Source organism: Heteronotia binoei, chromosome 7, assembly GCF_032191835.1.
Source record: "Heteronotia binoei isolate CCM8104 ecotype False Entrance Well chromosome 7, APGP_CSIRO_Hbin_v1, whole genome shotgun sequence".
Classification (NCBI taxonomy): domain Eukaryota; kingdom Metazoa; phylum Chordata; class Lepidosauria; order Squamata; family Gekkonidae; genus Heteronotia; species Heteronotia binoei.
The window spans coordinates 71,289,897-71,309,590 of NC_083229.1; the positions used below are offsets into that span (position 1 = coordinate 71,289,897).

The 19,694-nt window shown below is 38.6% G+C and overlaps 1 protein-coding gene across 1 annotated transcript in view; it reads left to right on the forward strand.

The window, feature by feature from the left end:
* The window catches only part of PRKDC (protein kinase, DNA-activated, catalytic subunit), a 134,327-nt gene that overhangs the window by 27,107 nt on the left and 87,526 nt on the right, over window positions 1-19,694 (forward strand). Inside the window, exons 23-38 of the mRNA XM_060243827.1 lie at window positions 920-1,010; window positions 2,610-2,773; window positions 3,207-3,359; window positions 4,264-4,371; window positions 5,042-5,268; window positions 5,984-6,078; window positions 6,998-7,097; window positions 8,161-8,294; window positions 9,291-9,545; window positions 11,946-12,172; window positions 13,181-13,389; window positions 13,508-13,640; window positions 15,278-15,436; window positions 17,107-17,310; window positions 17,942-18,127; window positions 19,510-19,614. Coding sequence (XP_060099810.1) covers window positions 920-1,010; window positions 2,610-2,773; window positions 3,207-3,359; window positions 4,264-4,371; window positions 5,042-5,268; window positions 5,984-6,078; window positions 6,998-7,097; window positions 8,161-8,294; window positions 9,291-9,545; window positions 11,946-12,172; window positions 13,181-13,389; window positions 13,508-13,640; window positions 15,278-15,436; window positions 17,107-17,310; window positions 17,942-18,127; window positions 19,510-19,614 — 2,550 coding nt within the window. The remainder of the gene's footprint in view (window positions 1-919; window positions 1,011-2,609; window positions 2,774-3,206; window positions 3,360-4,263; window positions 4,372-5,041; window positions 5,269-5,983; window positions 6,079-6,997; window positions 7,098-8,160; window positions 8,295-9,290; window positions 9,546-11,945; window positions 12,173-13,180; window positions 13,390-13,507; window positions 13,641-15,277; window positions 15,437-17,106; window positions 17,311-17,941; window positions 18,128-19,509; window positions 19,615-19,694) is intronic.

Consider the following 19,694-nt stretch of genomic DNA (forward strand, 5'->3'; position numbering starts at 1 on the left):
AATTCCAGCTTCTCATATTCACATGAAAATTGCCTCTGAGTACTGTAGGGTTCTGTTTAGCCATCGTAGCTAATAGGTTCCCCTTTTTGGAAGACAGAATTGAATTCAAGTTATTAAGTTATACATAAAATTGAAGAAAATAAAATACGATAAGTAGATGATGTTTTGTATAACCACAGTGTATCATTCACAGTTATTTTAATGAGCTAAAATTAGTGTGTCAGCAGTTTTCAGTGCTTTCACTGAATTAGAATCTGGGAGATGTGGGTTTGATTCCCCACTCTGCAATGGAAGCTTGCAGTCTAATTTGGGCCAGTCACCCTTTTCCACCCTACCCATCCTTACAGGATGGATGTTGTGATAATGAAATGGAGAAGAGAATAATGTTGCAACCTGTTTTTGGGCCCCCATTGGGAAGAAAAGCAGAGTATAAATATCTAAATATGAAACAATTCAAGGGAAGTACATGTTTTAAATTTTACATATATTTTTCCAACCCTAATAAATTCTACTTAAAGCTCTTAATTTGTTTGAATATAACATTTGAACCTCATTTGCTTTATTTGTTCCTAATCAAATATTTCATTTCAAGTATTTTTTACTGTTGGGACATAAAATTAATTCTTAAATTTTGTGTTATAAATATAAATCAAAGTGATCATGCAAAATCAGATCACACTATTTAGGGCATAAAATATTCTGGAAAATGTTGCAATTCAATTTTTTTTTTGGGGGGGGGAAGCCCTTATCACTTGTTAGAAATAATGTCCTGTAGAATTCTGAACAAGAAATTCTTAATTTTTCCTTCTTGCTTTGTAAACTCTGCATGCAGAAAGCTTTTAAACAAAAGACAACTTAAATAGGCATTCCTTCTTTTGTACATGAGTTCTTCATTTTTTGGAATTATATTTTTGTATAGGAAGAGGATCATTCACTGGAAGCCATTAGAATGAGAGTAGTACGCCTTCTTGGATCTTTGGGAGGACAGATCAATAGGAATTTGCTTACAGGTGAGGCTTAAAAATCTGTCTTTAAATTTATAAAACTATGCCAGCTCATTTCAAGACATCAGTTTCTGTGCCCACTGATGCATGAGAGGGGAATGTGGCTAGAACCATCTTGTCTTCACAGCATTCCTTGCTGTTCCCCTGCAGCAGCCTCAAATGCTCCACCATGGCTGTGATCACACACACTAAATGATGCACTTTCAATCCACTTTCCAACTGGATTTTGCAGGTTCACATAGTAAAATCCAGTTGGAAAGTGGATCGAAGGTGCCTTATTTAGTGTGTGTGATCACAGCCCATGTTTCTCCTTACGGACATGGGCACCCCAGGAGCAAAAATAAAAGGGGAGTCAGGTGGGGTAGTTTAGCAAAAATTTCCTCTCCTTCCTTTTGTGGAAATCCTCCACAGGATATAACCTAAAGATCTTCATCGTGGTCTCTGTGCAGTCCCACACTGGGCAGTACATGGCAAGATAGTGGTTTATTTTCTCCTGTGCTTGCCATTTTGTGTTATTTTGGAGACTGGCCAGGTTCCTGGAACTTGTGCATTTGGTTTCTCTTTTAGTATTGCTCAAAACATAGTTGAGTGTACAAATGATTTGCTTTCAGTTCTGATCAGAGCTTGTGGAATGACTAATATTAAGATCTACACATGACTCTGGGAGTTGTGTGAATGGGGCTCCCAGTATTTTTTTTTCCTTAAAAAAATCAAACACAGGTTAGAATTAATGACCGTGTTCTAATTGGAATCATTATGGGGGCAGGATAAACCTTCTTTTTGCTAATTTACCTGCTGCTGCTTTTGGTTTAGTACTCAAGAATTTTGGTTGGTTTTATGTTCTGCTTAATTTCTATATCTATACGCCCTTCAAGCACTTCAGGAAGGCAGGTAATAACCCAAATATTATTGTTGTTTTTGCTGTCAAGTTACAGCTGACTTTTACGGCAGCTTCTTGGGGTTTTCAAGGCAAAATATTTTCAGAGGTGGTTTGCCATTGCCTGCCTCATGACCCTGGTATTATTTGGTGATCTCTTATCCAAATGGTGGAAGACAGGAGGGCCTGGCGTGACTTTGTCCATGGGGTCGCAAAGAGTCGGACTCGACTGTGCAACTGAACAACAACAACATCCAAATATTAGCCAGGGTCCACACTGCTTAGCTGCCAAGATCTACCAAGATCAGTCTAGCCTGGACTGTCCAGGTTAGGCAACTTGAACATATTGAGTGCTTTTGAACTTATACATTTCAGTTACAGAAATTGTGTAGGACTAAATCCTGCAAATGGACTTCTTCACTCAGTATGCTACTGTGGAAAAATTTGAAGTATTATTCTGTTGTGTTGTTACTGGTTATTCTACAGTAAGGGAAACAATAATTGCTCACATAGGTGCATAAAAAGTTCATTTCTACACAGAGTTGATCTAGTTTAAGTAATTTTGTATAGGATTTCTTCACTGTAAATTTTTTAATACTCTGACACAGCCCAGTCTCATAATTATATAGATAAGGATGTTTCGTTATGAAATGCCTCACTAGCAAGGTTGGATTTAAAAATTTAGTTATCAATTTAACGTAACTTTTTGTGTCTTCCAAATATGGTAGCTGCTTCTGCAGAGGAGAGAATGAAGAAATTTGTCACTTGGGACACAGAGAAGCGTCTGAGCTTTGCAGTACCATTTGCTGATATGAAACCTCTTATCTACTTGGATTTATTCTTGCCTCGTGTCACTGAATTGGCTCTTTCTGCTAGTGACAGACAGACAAAGGTACTGCTTTTCTCCATTTTCTTGGTATTGAACCAAAACTTTTAATTCAGATACTGTAAAGAAAATTCGAGTAATGGTTGTGTGCAGTGGTTAAATAGTGTAGGAACTGTAGAAAGGGAGGGCAGGAAATTTATTTTGAGCACAGAGCCACAAATGTTCTGCGCTACAAACCACTGAGTCCTGCTCTGCTTTGCTGGAAGAGGTGGGGAGGAAGTTGTTTTTGTTTTTTCTAATGAATTTTTTTGTCTAATGAAGCAAATGCATTTTCTTATATTGGGGTCATAATGTGGGGTCAAAGAAGTGTTAATAGGAGTTCTCTCAGATTATTTGGAATAATTTTATAAAAGGTTGGAAATTCTTCCTGAGATCAGGTGTGCTATTTCCATCCACATATATGTGAGTAGCTATTTAACCAAAGCAGTTTTTTCCTTAGGTTGCAGCCTGTGAACTTTTACATAGCATAGTTATGTACATGCTGGGGAAGGCGTCTCAAATACCTGAAGGACAAGAAGTCTCCCAGCCAATGTCTCATCTGTATAAGCGTACATTTCCTATATTGCTTCGACTTGCCTGTGATGTAGACCAGGCAAGTAAATTCAGTTCTGTTGCTTGAATTGGTTTGAGTGGCTAGCTGCTTGAAAAATAATAACAAAAAAAAAAAAGGTTTTGTGATTACTTTGGTTGTCTTGGATTTTGGCTTATTGGGGACACCCATATTTTTATATCTTAGGATCCATGGAAAAGGATCGAAGGGGAAGCTGTGCTACAAAGCTTAGAGCATAGCCCCACACACATTTGTTAATTTGTCAGAAAAATTTGGCAATGCAGCTGTTTTTAAAATTTGTTTTTAAAGGTTTATTTGCTGTTACTTCAATATTAATATGCTACAAGTAGTTCAGTACTAAATGTCTCACATTAGTAGAGTGGGGTGGATTTAATATGTGAATTAATAAAGATATGAGGACTAAAGAGTTTAGTGCTTTTTACTTCAGTAAAAAAGATGACAAAGAGAGTGTATCTTAGGGATTTATAAAATTATGCATGGAGTGGAGAAAGTAGATAGGAAGAACTTGTTTCTTTCCCTTCCCTTTGGGAGCACCCAGTCAAGACAGAAAGTACTACCTTGTGCAGTATGTCATTTACTTAGTGGAACATGCTATCACAGGATGTCATGATGCTACCACAGGTGGCTTTAAAAGGGGACTAGTGAATTTTAGGGAGGATAGGAACATCAGTGACAGTTAAATGGATTCTCCACGTGTGGAGGTAGTATACTTCTGAATACCAACTGCTAAGGGTTAACGACAAGAGGAGACTTGAGCCTGCATACTTCTGAGTCTTTTGGGAGATCTGATTAGCCACTGTGTAAAACCAGATGCTGGTCTAGGTAAATCACTGGTCTGATCTGACAGTGCTCTTATGATCTTATTGTTGCGTTATTAATGCTAAGCTAAAACATAATTCAGTACTATTTCATATTTTTTCTTTAGGTCACAAGGCAACTCTATGAACCTCTGGTTATGGAGTTAATTCACTGGTTTACCACCAACAAAAAATTTGAAAGTCAAGACACTGTGACATTACTTGAAGCTATTTTGGTAGGTAACTGATATATCAGTGAAGTCATTTTTAAAATTAAAATGTTTTTTCCAAAAATGTATAGCCTCTTTGCATATCCATATCCTTTTTGGTCACTGAAAAATCAAATTTATTTATCACTGTTAGCATATATTGTTTCATTTTCAGTTGGGGTTGGATAGTCTCCTCACTCACCACTATTTCATTTTGACCATTTTCAATTTATCATATTTTATAAAGCCAGCAAAATTATTAACTGTTTAAAATATCTGTATGCCATGATTTTTTAAAAAATGGATCCTTATTTAGAAATGCAGAATAGAGGTGACAATGCTTTTAGCTGTTTCCAGTAAACTGTGAATAAAATTTAGGCCAGTTGCTTGAACCACAGGGTAGGCTGACTGTTTAAAACAGTCTGGAAAATGCACAACATACAAATGGAAGAGTGTGTGGAAGAGTATTTTCTCAGCTGTTTCTCCTTATCAAACCATTCTTTCTTATACCTTATGCAGTGACAAAAACATTCACATCCAATTCCTGGCATCTGAAGTTGAACACAAAAGAATCTTATATAGTGCAATTTGAAGTAGAGTTACACTCTTCAAAATCTGTTGAAGTCAATGGGATTAGAAGAGTATAACTTTTCATAGAGTTTTACCAATAGCGAACCAAGTTTGCTTTTTCTTTCAGGATGGGATAGTGGATCCTGTGGACAGCTCACTGAGGGACTTCTGTGGTCGTTGTGTCCGAGAATTTTTGAAATGGTCCATCAAACAGACAACGCCACAGCAGCAGGAGAGAAGTCCCGTGAACACCAAGTCTCTCTTCAAAAGGCTGTACAGCTTTGCTCTCCATCCCAGTGCTTTTAAGCGGTTAGGAGCTGCACTTGCTTTTAACAACATCTACAAAGAATTTAGGTGAGAGACAAAGCTGTGCTGTTTCTAAGCAGGATAAAATATATCACAGGGATATTGGTGCTTTACATGCAGTGTACTGACTACTGCAACTTATGGTTCTCATAATTTAAAGAATATATGATATAGACCAATTAACAGCTCTTCTTTGTGAGCTAATATCTAGCTTTAGACCCCCAAGTTCTCTTTTCGCTGAGGACAAGAAAGGGCCACAACTAGATGAAACAGGTGGGATGGGCTTTTGCTGGAGGAATAATGAATCATTTTTGTTTTGGAAGCCTTTACTAGTTTGTTAGCCGGATTTTTAAAATCTTCCCTATAATATATTCATTTATTTGAAATATTCTTGCAGGGATTATATTGCAAGACTTTCTGGAGTGCTGATTTATTTACTATAACCCAGCTAGTGGTATGCCATAATTGGAAGGAATTATTTAGGTTAATATATACAGGGATCAGCACATGGAGAAGATTCCCCTTAGGGCAGCGGTGTTACATGAATTAAAATCTGTTCAATATCAGTAGATGTGGTATTGTAACATGCAATATACATGTCTGCTACACTCTTCCACTCCTCAGAATTTGCACTCTATGTATAAAAATGTCTTAGACAATGTAAAAAAATATGCGCTCTTGTTTTATATTGGAAGTATTTTAAAGTCCAGTTTTCCAGAAAATAATCAAATCCTTATTTAATTATTTTTCTCTTGTTTCATAGGGAAGAGAATGCTCTGGTGGACCAGTTTGTCTTTGAAGCACTGGTTGTGTACTTGGAAAGTCTGGCCTTGACACATGGAGATGAGAAATCTTTGGGTGCATGTTTAACTAAAACTTTTAAAAAAATTGTTGGGTAAAGCTTACACTTAGTGCTTCCAAATGTTTTTGGATTTCATGTTAAATTGTTTCAGATTTGAACCATTTCAGATATCTACATTTAGATAAAAATTGTTGTGCTGTAGAAACATGTTGGAAGATTGGCACTTGCATTAGGAAGGACATTTTGTTTTAAACAGACTCGATTTAAAAAATTTTGATTCTGCATCACAGCACAAGCCTTTAGAGGTGGCTTACTTAATTGAAATCATAAAACAGAAAAACAAAATAGCAGAATCATTGGCAGTAATAAATTTGAATGAAATGACAACAGTTCAGCAATAAAAAGTTAAGCCCTAAAAACGTCTTTCCATCCAACTTGCAGATTTAAATAAAATTTCAAAATTAGCAGATCTCTGAAGATGCAACATATTCTTTTTCTAATTAAGTAAAGAACCTCCCAACAATGAGCTGTTCACAGGGCAGCTAGAAATTAAATAAATAAAATAATATATTACCTAAGGTAGTCTCCTGGGACCATAGAACAACTGTAGCTGGGTGTCCTAGACATCCATGCCAGAAGTATACTATGGTTGATAGTATCAAAAGTGCTGAGAGGGAGGTTATGCTCCTCCTGTGTCTCTCCTTTGAAACTGGCTCAGAAGTGAGGTCGAAATGAGTCTAAGTAATGTTTTCTCCAATTTAAGTCGGTAGCTGATTGGCTGGTTCTGATACCTTGTGTGTAGAGGATTTGTTTTGCAAGTTAACTTTTTTTGCCTCATTATTGTGTATTTTAGGCATACATTTGCTTTTCATCTGGTAAGTTTTCAGTATTGTGTACGGGAGCAGAAACAGCCCTGATTCTTAAAAAAATTATTTGAGACCTGTTAATATACATACCTTTACAATTTGAAAACAGGTACTACCCAGCAGTGTTGTGATGCTGTTGATCATCTGAAGCGAATAATTAAGCACAAAGCATCTACTTTGAACAAAGAAAGCCAGCGGCGGTTACCTCGGTTAGTAAGCTGTTCAGAGTTCTAAGAAGCACAGTTTCATTGGGAAACAGTCACACAGCATTTAAAATGCATGCCTGCTCCCTCATATGCTTTTTTGAAAACACACCCTGGCAAAAGGCTGTAGTCCTGTGTGCACTTAATTGGGAGTGAACACCACTGAAGTCAAGAATTTTCTTCATACTATCATCCTAAAAGGGCTTCCATGTTTAGTGTAGTAGAAGTTGCTAGGGTTACCAGATCCTTTCATTTTGTCAGCGGGGTGATTTAGGGGGCATTCTGGGATTAGGCAGGGATGCTCTCGAGGCTCTGATGTCACCCAGAGGTGACATCATTGCATTGGCGACATTGAGGGTGGTGGGTCTGTGAGGGACCCATTGCTCTTCAGCTCTTGCAGAGCAGCCAGCCTTTCCCAACTGCCAGGACCCCAACAGGGAGGCCAGGTGGTGGCAGCGAACTTACCTCTCCCCTTCCTACCAAGCCAGCTAGTGAGAGAAGTCCAGCTGGGCAGAGCAAGGCCCTGGGACCTGGGAAGCTTGAGTAGTAGGTGGAGTCATGGCTCCCTGTCTGAGTGGCCTACGAAACATCTTACTTGGTCCCTAGCTTACTTGCTGGTGAGAGAGAACTTCCTACTTCTCCTAGAACTGGGGAGGTGGGGGCAAAGAACTAACAGTTGTTAATAATTTTTTCTGTCAAACCTATTGTAGGCAAACCTACAAAAAGGTCTTTGTATACCATTACTAGTAAGGAAGATAGGGACAATACTATTTGATTTGGACAGGGGTTGAGAAATGGAAGAAGGTACTGGTCATCTACAGTTTTGTTTTGCATGTAGTGGAGGGAAAGAAAAGAAGTGTGATATATCCTGCACAAGAAATATTAAATGGTAGAGACTTGGAGTACAGCTTGAATGGATTGTTGTCATACATGTGGATTAATTGTCATCTTACTAGACACTTGGAATTATTATTGTTGCATTTAAATTTTAGTAGTATTTAAGTAACTAATTGTTAGTGTGGATTCAGTTAATAACATCAGCTAATATTCTACTGTTACCGTCATATAGGGGATTTCCACCTTCTAAATCCGTATGTTTAGAGGATATAGTCATGTGGCTTTTTCTGCAATGTGGACGACCCCAAACGGAGTGTCGGCATAAAGCTATGGAACTTTTCTTTGAATTTATTCCATTGGTACCAGGTTTGTATATTGCATAGGTAGTATTCCTGTTGATGTGTCATAGGGGTTAAGAGACTGTTCTATGGGGAAGGAAGCCATTGTTCAAATTGCACCTCTGCCATGACTTCAGTAAGTGACTTAAGGCAAGCCACTGATTTTCTCATCTTCAATCTTCCATCAACATACATGCACATTTTTAATATATTGGAAGCAAATGCATTCTTCAGAAAAAAAATATAGTGATCGTTAAATATTAAGATTTCAAACCTGGACACAAAGAATTTTATATCCTACTAAATTCATTGGACATTCATCATCTTATTTGTGTGCAGCAACTTAAAATCTCTGTTAGGTGGTAGATAAAATGGCTGCCAAAATTATTATTTAAGCATTCTTACACCATCCTCTGAAGTTGGTCTTATCTTGCCAGGAAAATTCTTGTGGGATAGGGCGGCGTATAAAGGCAACATATGCTCCAGGATAGGGCAGGGCACCTCACAAGATGACAGTAACAACCTTATGCAAACTCAGCTGGAGTGGGACAAAGCAAGGAAAGGGCTTAAGAGCAAGAAGGCTCTGAGAAGGGAGGGGCAGAGCTTGAAGGGAGGTCAAGAAAGCAATCTGCCTGAGTAAAGCTGAGGATTTTCAAAGGAGGAAGAAAGAGGAACCCAAGGGAGGAGCCTGGAGCAAGATAAGGCTACCAAATTGGGACAGGCTTGGTGGAACTGCTCCAAGGCAGAAGCATAGCTCAGGCTCCCAAGGTTTGAAGGGCAGAAATGGGCAGGTGAAGGAACTGTGCTTGTGAGAAAGCCCGTGTGGACTTGACTTGCACCCATAAAGAGGCAGTTAAGGAACAAGATTGCATCTGGTGAGTCTCTGCTGACTATGGAAGTCAGTCACGATGACCTGCTGTTCCCTGGGGGGGGGGGGGCACATTGTTTTCTTGACTCCTAGTACATTGTTTGTGCCACTGCCATATTATGAAAAAAATGTTGACTTTTTGTGTTTCTCTGTCAGGAAACAAGTCTCCATCTTTTTGGCTGGATGATATCCTTCAGAAACATGAAATCCCTTTTCTCATAAAGAAGTTTGAAGGAGGTGGCAATGAGGGTAAAAGTGTGTCTGGAATCTTGTCTCATCCAACTCTCTCTGGTTTACAAGATAATTTTAATTTACGAGCTGTTGTACAGTGGATGGATATGCTTCTGGCCGCTTTGGACTGCTACAATACTTTTATTGAGCAAGGAATGATCAAACCAAGACAAATACTAGGTGAATCAACTTATTTATTTTTTATTTTTCATATTTATATCCAGCCCTCCCCACCGAAGTAGGCTCAGGGCGGCTACCTTCCTAAGTCTGTTGTACCAAAATGCAGAATTGTAAATGTCAGAAAACCTTTTTTGATTTGATGTTCTGTATCTTTTAAATGAATACTGCGGTTATATTGGCTTACCGACCTGCATAAAGCTCGGGGTGACATCACATGCAGATGCTGTAGATCGGGGGTGTCAAACTCATTTGTTAGGAGGGCTGGATCTGACATAAATGGGACTTTGTGGGGCCGAGCCACGCATGTCCTAAAATGTTATGCCAGATAGCAGAGATTCAGACTTTATACAGGATTTAGACCAACACGATTAAATATATCGATTTTTAAATTAAAATATAAACATGCTTAAAGCTCTTGCAATATTTTGTTTAAAACAGAAAGGGGGGATAGTGGGATTTTGCAGTGCAGTTTTAAAAATAAGCCATCAAGAAAATGCACAAAGATCACAGCAGAAACTTTAAAAAATAAAATGCTCTCAGCTTGGGAAAACATGAAATGGCAAGGCATTGCAAGCTTCTCTCTCCTCCCTCCTCCCCCCCCCCCCCCCCGATCTACTCAGGTTAGCAATGGCTCTCCAGTGTCATATCCCTCTTTGACTGAGTTCACATGTTAGAGTACTCACTAGGCACTAGTTTTTACTCCATGGAGAAGAGACAAAGCTGGCTCAAGGCATCAATGCTTGGTTTGCAATGACACAATTCGAGGTAGCTTTAGCTGGCTGTAGCTGTAGGAATGCTGGGAAGTTCCTCTCTACTGAAACACTTAGACAAAGTTGCAAGGAAAACTTGGAATGGATTTTCTGTTCACCTTTGCTCTGTCCATAAACCTGCGTGGGAAATCCATTCCACATTTTCTTTGCAGCTTTGCTTTCAGCTTTAGCCTCTGCAAAGAGAAGGCAGAAGGGACTGGGAAGGTCATTGCAGCCTCAGAGTTTCACAAGGTGAGGACAGAAGGAGGGAGAAAAGAGCCCTGCGGGCCTGATTGAAGCCCTGGGCGGACCAGTTTGGCCTGCAAGCTGTACGTTTGACACCCCTGCTGTAGATTGAGGCAGAAGTGAAAGAGGCAGCTGTGGTGATTGATGGTGGGTGAGAGGCAGCTGTGTCTGCTTTGGATAAGATTTTTGGGGTGGGGGGTGGGGCTTGTGATTGCATGCACCTGAGAGGAAATAGATTTTTCCCCATTGTGCAATGGGGCCTTGTGTTTGCAAGGACTTACCATTTCATCCAGGATACTTGTAATCACAAGCCTCCAGGATGCAACAGAAGCATTTCTCTGTCCCCACCTTTTCTATAGTGAAACACTGTAGGTTTTAAAGTCTAACAGAGTTATGCTCTCTTCAGCCCTTTTGTTTGCCTTCAGTTCAAGCTTGACTTATGGTGACTCTATGGGGGCTTCAAGGCAATCTAGTGGGGAAAAAATCTTGCATGTTTTTGCTTGAATGAAAAAGGATTTAGAAGCTTTATAAAAAATGAAATCCAGACAAGGACAAGATGTAATTTAAGGGAATGTGCCTCCAAAGGAACATCTGTAACTTCCAAGCAAAAGAAAAAGCCACAAGATATTAAGACTTATAAAAGCAGGGATATCAAACATGTGGCCCATGGACTGGATCAGTCCGATAGCAGCCTGCTGCTAAGAAGCTTTCTATCCTATCATATTGTGCTTTCCTGCTGAGATGTTCAGATAATTTACCGGTCTTTACAGATCATTCTGGAAGACTTCAGCACTTGCTTTTCTCTCCTATAGGCAGTTCCTAAAAAACTGTTTATGTGTATTAAATGTCATCAAGTTGTTTCTGACTTAAGGTAATCCTTTGAATTAATGATCTCTCAAATGTCCTATCATTAGCAGCCTGACTCACGTCTTGTAAACTGAAGGCTATGGCTTTATTTGAGTCAGTCCATCACATTTGGGGGTCTTCCTCATTTCTTACTGCCGTATTACTTTCATTTGTCCTTCACTATATTACCTGTTCTTTTCTCCACAAACTATTTAATCTGCATTGTTAGCCACTATGGGCAATATTCAAGAAAGGTTTTTTAAAATGAAACTATGAACTTTTCCCTGTTTATTGCAGAGGTCTATTTATTTCTCTGTTTATAGAATACTTCCGAATAGAATATTTATTTAATAAATGTGACTCCCTATATTCAAAGTACAATATAACTCTTGACAAACTAATATGGTATTAGAGGTGAAACTAAGTAAGGAATAATTCCAGGTTGGTTTGGGGGGGGGGTTAGAAAAATTATTTCTTCTACATAGTGTATATAATTAACAGGATAATATAGCACTATATTTTATATTCCAACTGTTTAATGTTGTTTAATTCTTTGAAGCTACAAATACTGAATCCTCATTCATGACATCATTGGCGTTCTTCCTTGAAAAAATTGCCTTGCATGATGTGTCTGGTGCAGAACAGTGTTTTAACAATGTGCCAAAAGACAACGTTTTCAGCCCACAAGAAAAAGAAGATTACAATTACAGCAAGTGCACAATTATAGTTCGCATTATGGTTTTCGTTAGCATGATTTTGGAGACCTGTCAACAAGATTTCTGGAAGGTAGGCTTGGGTCTGTCAAAAGTTGTAGGTCCAAAAGTTAAAATCCAAACCAAGAACACATTCCATGTAATGCTTTTTATTGACAGTACATAAGCTTTCAAAGTCACCCAAACTCTTCTTCTGGAATATTTAATAGGAGCTTTGGCAAAAGAAAAGGTGTTAAATCCTGTTGGGCCTGCATTGTGTGTTAGATGCAGATTCAAACAGAGATGTCTTAAATTTACTCCCAAGTCAGAAATTTACTCCAGGCAAGAGGTAGTAAACAGCATTGGGTTTGGGCCTAATAAATAGTATTACATGGATTGTCCAACCATTCACTGGGTTAGGGACCTTTGTATGAGCTTAAGCAGGTCTTAGGATCCCATCCACTGCTCTGTGTGTGTAATATGACCTCTGCAGTTGCACTGGCATTGCATTGGTGAATGAGCAGCAGGTTCTGTTCTGTGGTAATAATTAGTAGTTAAATGGAGTGTGTTGCCTTTCGCAAAGATTTTATGTGGACACTTATTGAAGTTAGTACTTTTTAAAAAGGAGGACTGATTTTCCTATACCAGATTTCTTTAACCATTTTCTTATCAGTTATTTATAGTGTTAGAGTTGCAAGGAGCTGTATAGGCTATTGAGTATTGCAGGATTCCCAAGCTACAGCACCTCTGACAGGTGGTTGCCATTCCTCTGTGTAAAGACCTTCAGTGAGGGAGCACCTCCTCTTAGCTAATTGGCTCCATTGTTGAACTGCTCTTCCCATTAGGAATGTTCTGCTAATAGTCAAATGACAGGAGGATTTGACTAGTTGGCTTGTAAGGTACCTTCCGTGATTCTATTACATGAATAGTGTGTGTGTGTTTGCTAATGTAAACTTCTGTGAATATATATATCTTTGTGTGTAAGATACAGATATATGTAATATTACAGGTAGTTTGTATAGCATTCTCTACTGTTCATTAGATTTTAATGGAAAAATGTGAAAATGCTTGGATTGTCTGACTTCAGTCTTATCTTCTCTAGCTTCTGGAGAGAGAGCTGCTTAACAAAAATCTGATAGAACTCACTGTAAGAACAGTGTGTGATCCTAAAAGCATAGGCTTTAACACAGCTGATGTACAAGTCATGGAGAAGCTCCCAGATATCTGCATAAGACTTGTAAAAGCTTTGATGAGATCTCCCTACAAAGAATCTTTAGAGACTAGTATAAAGAAAGTAATTACTCCAGAAAGGTAGGCTGTCTCCTGGAATAAATCTTGTTTTTTCTAAGTAGAAGCACAAACCTTTTGTTGATGTGACATAAATATTATAACAACACAGTCCTTATTTTATTCATGCTTGTTTTGTTAGTATCGAGGAGTTTTATGGTGTTGAGCTGTATAATCCAGATGCTCGTTTGGATCATATTAGACTTGGTGCCATTCTGTCTGCATGCAAACAGCTGCACAGGGTTGGTCTGCTTCACTGCATCTTGCAATCTCAGGTAAAACTGTAACTTGGCTTTAGTATTTTTGCAGGGTAAAGAAAAGTTATAAAATGTTTTGAAGTAACTAAAATGCATGTGTCATATCAGCAGATCAAAGGACCATTTTTAGGAGACATATTATCGAGGGCTAGATCTTAATACAAGTAAAGTGAACTTTCCATCTTCTACCCTCCCCTTGCAGCCCCCCATCATGCTTCTGAGGACTAGTGGATCTCAAGGAACAATAGGGGACAGCAAAGTGGGGAATTTGCAGAAATCACCCCCTTATTGGAACAATTTATTTCTCACATCTACCAGTTAAACAAGCGGTTGCTCCTTGTTGTGTGTCTGAACATTGCTGGACCAGTTTGATTCTGGTTTTGTTCGTATTAAAACAGCTCTAGTAGTAATCATGAGACTTAAATATAGCATTGAAAATTGTCTAGTTCTGGTTAATGTTTGCCGGTTGGGAGGTGATGAGGAGGTGAAGAACAGAACCTTTCTTCTGCAATATCCCAGACAATGCTTTAATCCAGGACGAATAATAAAGGTGGTTTGAAGTGAGCAAAGAGAAGAAAATGTAGAGCCTCTTGTGGGGGGGGGGGGGAGTCTTCAATGTAAATCTTTGTTCTCCCCCTCCCCTCCCCTGCATGTTTGTCAAACAGGTCGAGGGGGTTTGGGCTATGCCCCCACTCCTTGGAGGGGAGAGGAAGGACAAATTGATGTTAATTTAAAATTGAACCTCTATCTTTAAGAGAAACTGGGTTCTTATGGTCTGATAGGCTCTTTAAATAGTGGCTGGCCTACAAACACCAAAACAAACTTTACAAAATTAGAAATGGTTTTATTTATAAGGGAAGAGTAAAACATAAAAGGACATTAAAACATACACAAGGAATAACAGTGTTTAGAGATGAGGAACAAACATAAAGCAAAAAAACTATTGGCAGTGTGCCAGACTAACTTCTGCACTTGGTTACTATGCTAGTTGTCTCAAGCTGCTTTCCCTGCAGTTCCTGGTTCACTGCAACATAGAAATGCTGAATAGTACTTTGCATAAACCCTCCTGTTAGAGGAACACAACTTGTTGCCTTTTGGAGTTCTTCAGCAGAGAATCAAGCCCTTGCTCATCCTTTCAGCTCACAGGTGCATATCATAGTCTGATAAAAGTGAAGCAAAATACTTGCACTGCAGATGACATCAGCTCACTCACCCAGTGTCTCTGCTCCTTGGAATAACTCTTGACTATGCACACCTACAAACTGTCATAACTTCACCTCTTCTTCTGGATGATGGTGCTTTCTTGGTATAACCTTTGTCCTGGCTATATCCTAGCTGTTAGCACTAACTAGCTTAATTATGTTGCCAATCTGGCATATGGTCTAATTAGGCTGTCACAGCAGTTCCTTCTAGGTTCTAGCTGTGAAAGCTTAGATCCTGGAGATCTACTGTCACATAGTTAGTGGTACAGGTGAGATTAATCAATTTTGTACAAAATGAAATAATTGGCTTCTGCCAAAGCACATTCTAACAGGTACTGATCCTTACAAAAACACACGAATGAGTAACACAAATACTTAGACTAGGAACTAATTTCTTGACAATGTTATAAACATATTTTAAGTGTATCTTTTGTTATTTTTGTCCTCTTCAAGGATGCAGGTCTACATTGTAAGGCTGGTTCAAAGCTCCTATTAGTTATATACAAAGGTATTGCACCTGGAGATGAAAGGAAGTCCCTCCCCTCACTGGACATGAGCAGTAAACGTCTGGCTGAGGGACTACTGCAGTTGGCATTTGCTTTTGGTGTACAGGTAGGAGGCGAATTTATTAGTGAGTATTTAAAGTGAATGCATATACTTTTAAGTATGCCAGTGTCAATAGGAGTCACACATTATGTTTTCAGGCTTTTGTACTCCACTTTTCTCTCAAAGCACTTTACTGAACGAATGCAAAAATATGACTTAAAATAAAACATAAAATACGGTATTTCACCATCCTTATGCCTGTTGCTGGTTTCTGTTGTTTATTCAATCATTACCATAGGCACCAAGTAGAATTATAGAGACAAGACTGTGTTCACCAAAGGCTCACAGCTCTGGCCATGCCCAGGCTCAGTACCTGGTATCACTGGGGAAATGCTCAGTCCAGATCTTCTTCAGTTGGCAAAAATATATTTCTAGCCTTTATTTCTATGGCTTAAAATTGGAATGTGAAGTAGTTTAGACTATGTTAAATGTGGCTATAGTTGTAAACTAGATGTTACTTTTGTTTAACTAGATGTTACTTTTAATTTAGACTGGAAAAGATGTTACGTAGAACAATTAAAAAGACTCTGAATAGAAAAAGATTCTTCAGGTTCCAATGCAGAAAATTGTTGTAAAATAATCTCTTTGGTATTTAGATTCTCACTGATTAAACAAAATATACTACAACAGTTGAAATAACTAATGGAACTGTGGTTGTTTCAGCCAAATTTCTTCATATGTTACTCCAGAGATCACAATACAATACAAGTTTTACTATCTGCCTCACAAATTATTATACTTAAATATTGGTAAAACCCCAGATATTAAGATTTGAACAAGTAAAATGTGACTCAAAGTTTACAGAAATTGTTTGATTGAAAGATAGGAGACAACGGAAAGGAATAATAAAAACTTTATTGGGAACCCTCTTGCAATTCTCATTCCAAGCTTTGGTACTTATAACCTCTACTATGTAGAAGATCATTCCTCAAGGGAATTAACTCTTTATATTTCTTTTCACAGCCTGGTGGCTTAAATAAACGCTTTTCTGACAGTCCAGACCTACATTCACTTTTTCATGTTGGTTAAGACTTGCTCACAAATGCTTTTATATCTTAAGTGTAGCCCTTCTGTTGTTTGATCTGTGCCTTGCCTTGAATAGCCTAGTCCAGCCCGATCTCATCAGATCTTTGGAAGCTGAGCAGGGCCAGCCCTGACTAGTATTTGGATGGGAGACCTCCAAGGAATTCCAGGGTCATGATGCAGAGCTAGGCAGTGGCAAACCACCTCTGAAAGTCTCTTGCCTCGAAAACCCTATGGAGTCACTGTAAGTCAGCTGTGACTTGACAGCCCCCCTCCCCAGGTTTGATCTATAAGTTGCTCAATTATGCATATTTTCTTGGCATCAAGTTTGAGTTTTCTAAATAGCAATTTCCTGAAACATAATGAGGCTTCTCCATCAAGGCGAGGGCCGGTTGAGTGTCAAGGATCCCTATTTTGTATGGTTGTGTCTCTGTATAGGGAAAGTAGAAAGTCACCTGTGCATTTCTCTCTGCACTGAGAAGAACAAGCATTCATATCAAATAGTATCTTTTTTTTCCCTGGTAGCATCACAGATTGTTAAAATCTTCCAGTGCTTCATGATGTGAAATAGTAAGCTGATGTATTGTTGATTGAAACATGTTTTCATAATGTTGAAATGCATTAAGATAACATTTTGTATTTATTTCTTATAGTGCATGGAACTTGTGAGTCTCTTGTTGAACTCACTGATGTTATCTGTGCCATTATCTGGAGTATCTGAAAGGAACCTTATCAGCTTTTCTCATGGAGAGTATTTCTACAGCTTGTTCTCAGACACCATTAACAGAGAGTTGCTGAAAAACCTGGATGTAGCAGTACTTCATCTTATGAAATCATCTCTAGACCACCCTAAAATGGTACTCAGCCTTCAAATATAGTTCATTTGTAGGTTTAGAATTTCCAAAATTTTATTTTCAAGACACATTGAAAAGAGCAAATTATTTGTCCCTATTTTTAAATGATTTTTTAAATAACAAAATATTGTTTTATAATTTAGGGGCTGATAAACTTTTGCATAATACTGCTTCATCCATGCCAGAGATTACAATAAAAATACACAGTAGGGATACTTCTGGATCTTTGCTAATATTATACCCCAAGCAATGAGTGTTTTTCCCTACTTGTAATAATGTAGATGTCTCCAGGTCATGTTCCCTCACTATAGGATTATTCTGAGCCAGGATTGATGAATTATGCTTTTCTCTGTTGCAGTGCTAATCTCACAAATATCAAGGTATTTTTAAATGTACCGTAGCAATTGCCTTTCTGTGAGGAAGTTAGGGTTTATTGTAATTCTAAATTCTCATGCTCCTTGAAACATATTTTCCATCATTCTTTGTAGAATTCATGACATGTTTCTGCTGCCACTGTACAGTGTGGAGCATTTATATACTACTCTTGTGAATCATTTGACTGGCATACCTTTTATTGAAGTTGCCTTGCATAAAATGCTGTCATTATTTCATGTAGCAGTACCTTGTGTTTCAGGTTGGCACTATCTTGAATGGCATGTTAGACCAAAGCTTCAGAGATCGTGCTGTTCACAAGCAACAGGGTGTGAAGCTAGTGAATGCTATACTGAAGAACTGGGTACATCTTGACCACTGGAGGACCAAAGATTCAACTCCTGAGAGCAAAATGGCTGTCTTGACTCTACTGGCTAAAGTTCTCCAAGTAAAGCTACTGTTTCATTTCTGAGGCTTTTAATTATGCTGGTACTAGTGAGGGAGCCCATGCCCACTCCTTGGGGTTGATAGTATTCAAACCAGCCTCAAAGAGGCAACATTAAGAAAAATCCAGGGAAGTGTCCTAATTATAATTTTTAACCTCTTTTTGAGGTTGAAGAATTTTGATTGGTATTGATGTTTTGAGAAGCATGCAAAATATTAATACAGTCCAGCCCGATGGGTCCTGTGGTTGTACAGATCTAGGACTTGACATAGCCAAATTAATTCAGCCCTTGGGAATTGCATGTATCAAGAACCACTTTTGTACCCCTCCCCTTCCTCTTATACAGCTCACTTTGGCACAGCAGTGATAACCTCCAGGGTTATGTGATGGTCTGGAAGCAGAAAATCTAATTACTGGAACCAATGCCTTTCCAGACATGTAGGCTGCTCATGTTTGGATTACATTTGGGATTCAAAACTGACCCTGGCTGCTTTTCTGGGTTCAAGAGGACTGCTTAGGGGGCTTTGAGGAAATTAGCCTTATTGGGATTTTCCATACCCTGTAATCGTGCACTGGTTCCTGGATCCAAATGGCTGCAGAATTCTGGTCTGTGTGACCTCAGTCTGGTTTCCTCAGATCTCTTGGGATGTAACCTGTATTAGACCACATAGTAACTACTGCAGCTTTCCTTTTTTATCCCTTTATGTCCCCCCACCCCTGACTGCCCCTGAATGTCAGAGAGACACTCAGGAACAGCATTGGGGTTGTGATGTGACAGGCTGTAATGGGTGTGGTAAAATCAATGAAAATAAAGTGGTGTTTTCTGTAAAGCTTTCTGTGAAGAAAACAGAAGCTTATGCAAAGGGGGTGGATTTCTGCTGATTTTCATTTGTTCATCTGAGTTCCCACTTGTTCCCAAGGGTCCCCTCAAGGATATAGTGGGCTAGATAATGTCTCTTCTGTGAATACGCATAGAAGTTTGGCTTAAATCTCATGTTAATTTGAAAATGTACCTAGTAATACTACTTTTGTACATGGTCATTGAGTTAGATCCAACCAGCTTTTCCATTGGTGAGAAAGGGGGTAGCAGTCCCCTTTGACCATCTTAAAAGGCTATGCTGAGGATCACAGAGCTATCATGGACGAAAATCAGATGGAATAGAGCTGTTGTAAGGATAAGTAAAAAAGCTGACTGGATCCAACCCGTTGTTCTCACAGACTTGCACATATTTCATTTTTTAATTAATAAGAACTTGACTATTAAAAGCACTCAGCCACAAATGCACAGTGTCAGCCATTTCATCTGATGAATCCAAACCATTGGAAAGAGAAAGAATATTAGCAGATATATGATGATCAGTCTTGATTTCCCCATTTTTCTTTAGATTGACTCTTCTGTGTCATTCAATACACAACATGAGGCATTTTCTGATGTTTTTAATACATACACAAGTCTACTTACTGACCAGAATTTAGGTTTAAATCTTAAGGTAAGTTCTGTCTCTTTTGTACTGTGTTTTTAAGTAGTAGGGCAGAGTAGTTCTGGAATAATTGGTGTTTACAATGAAAA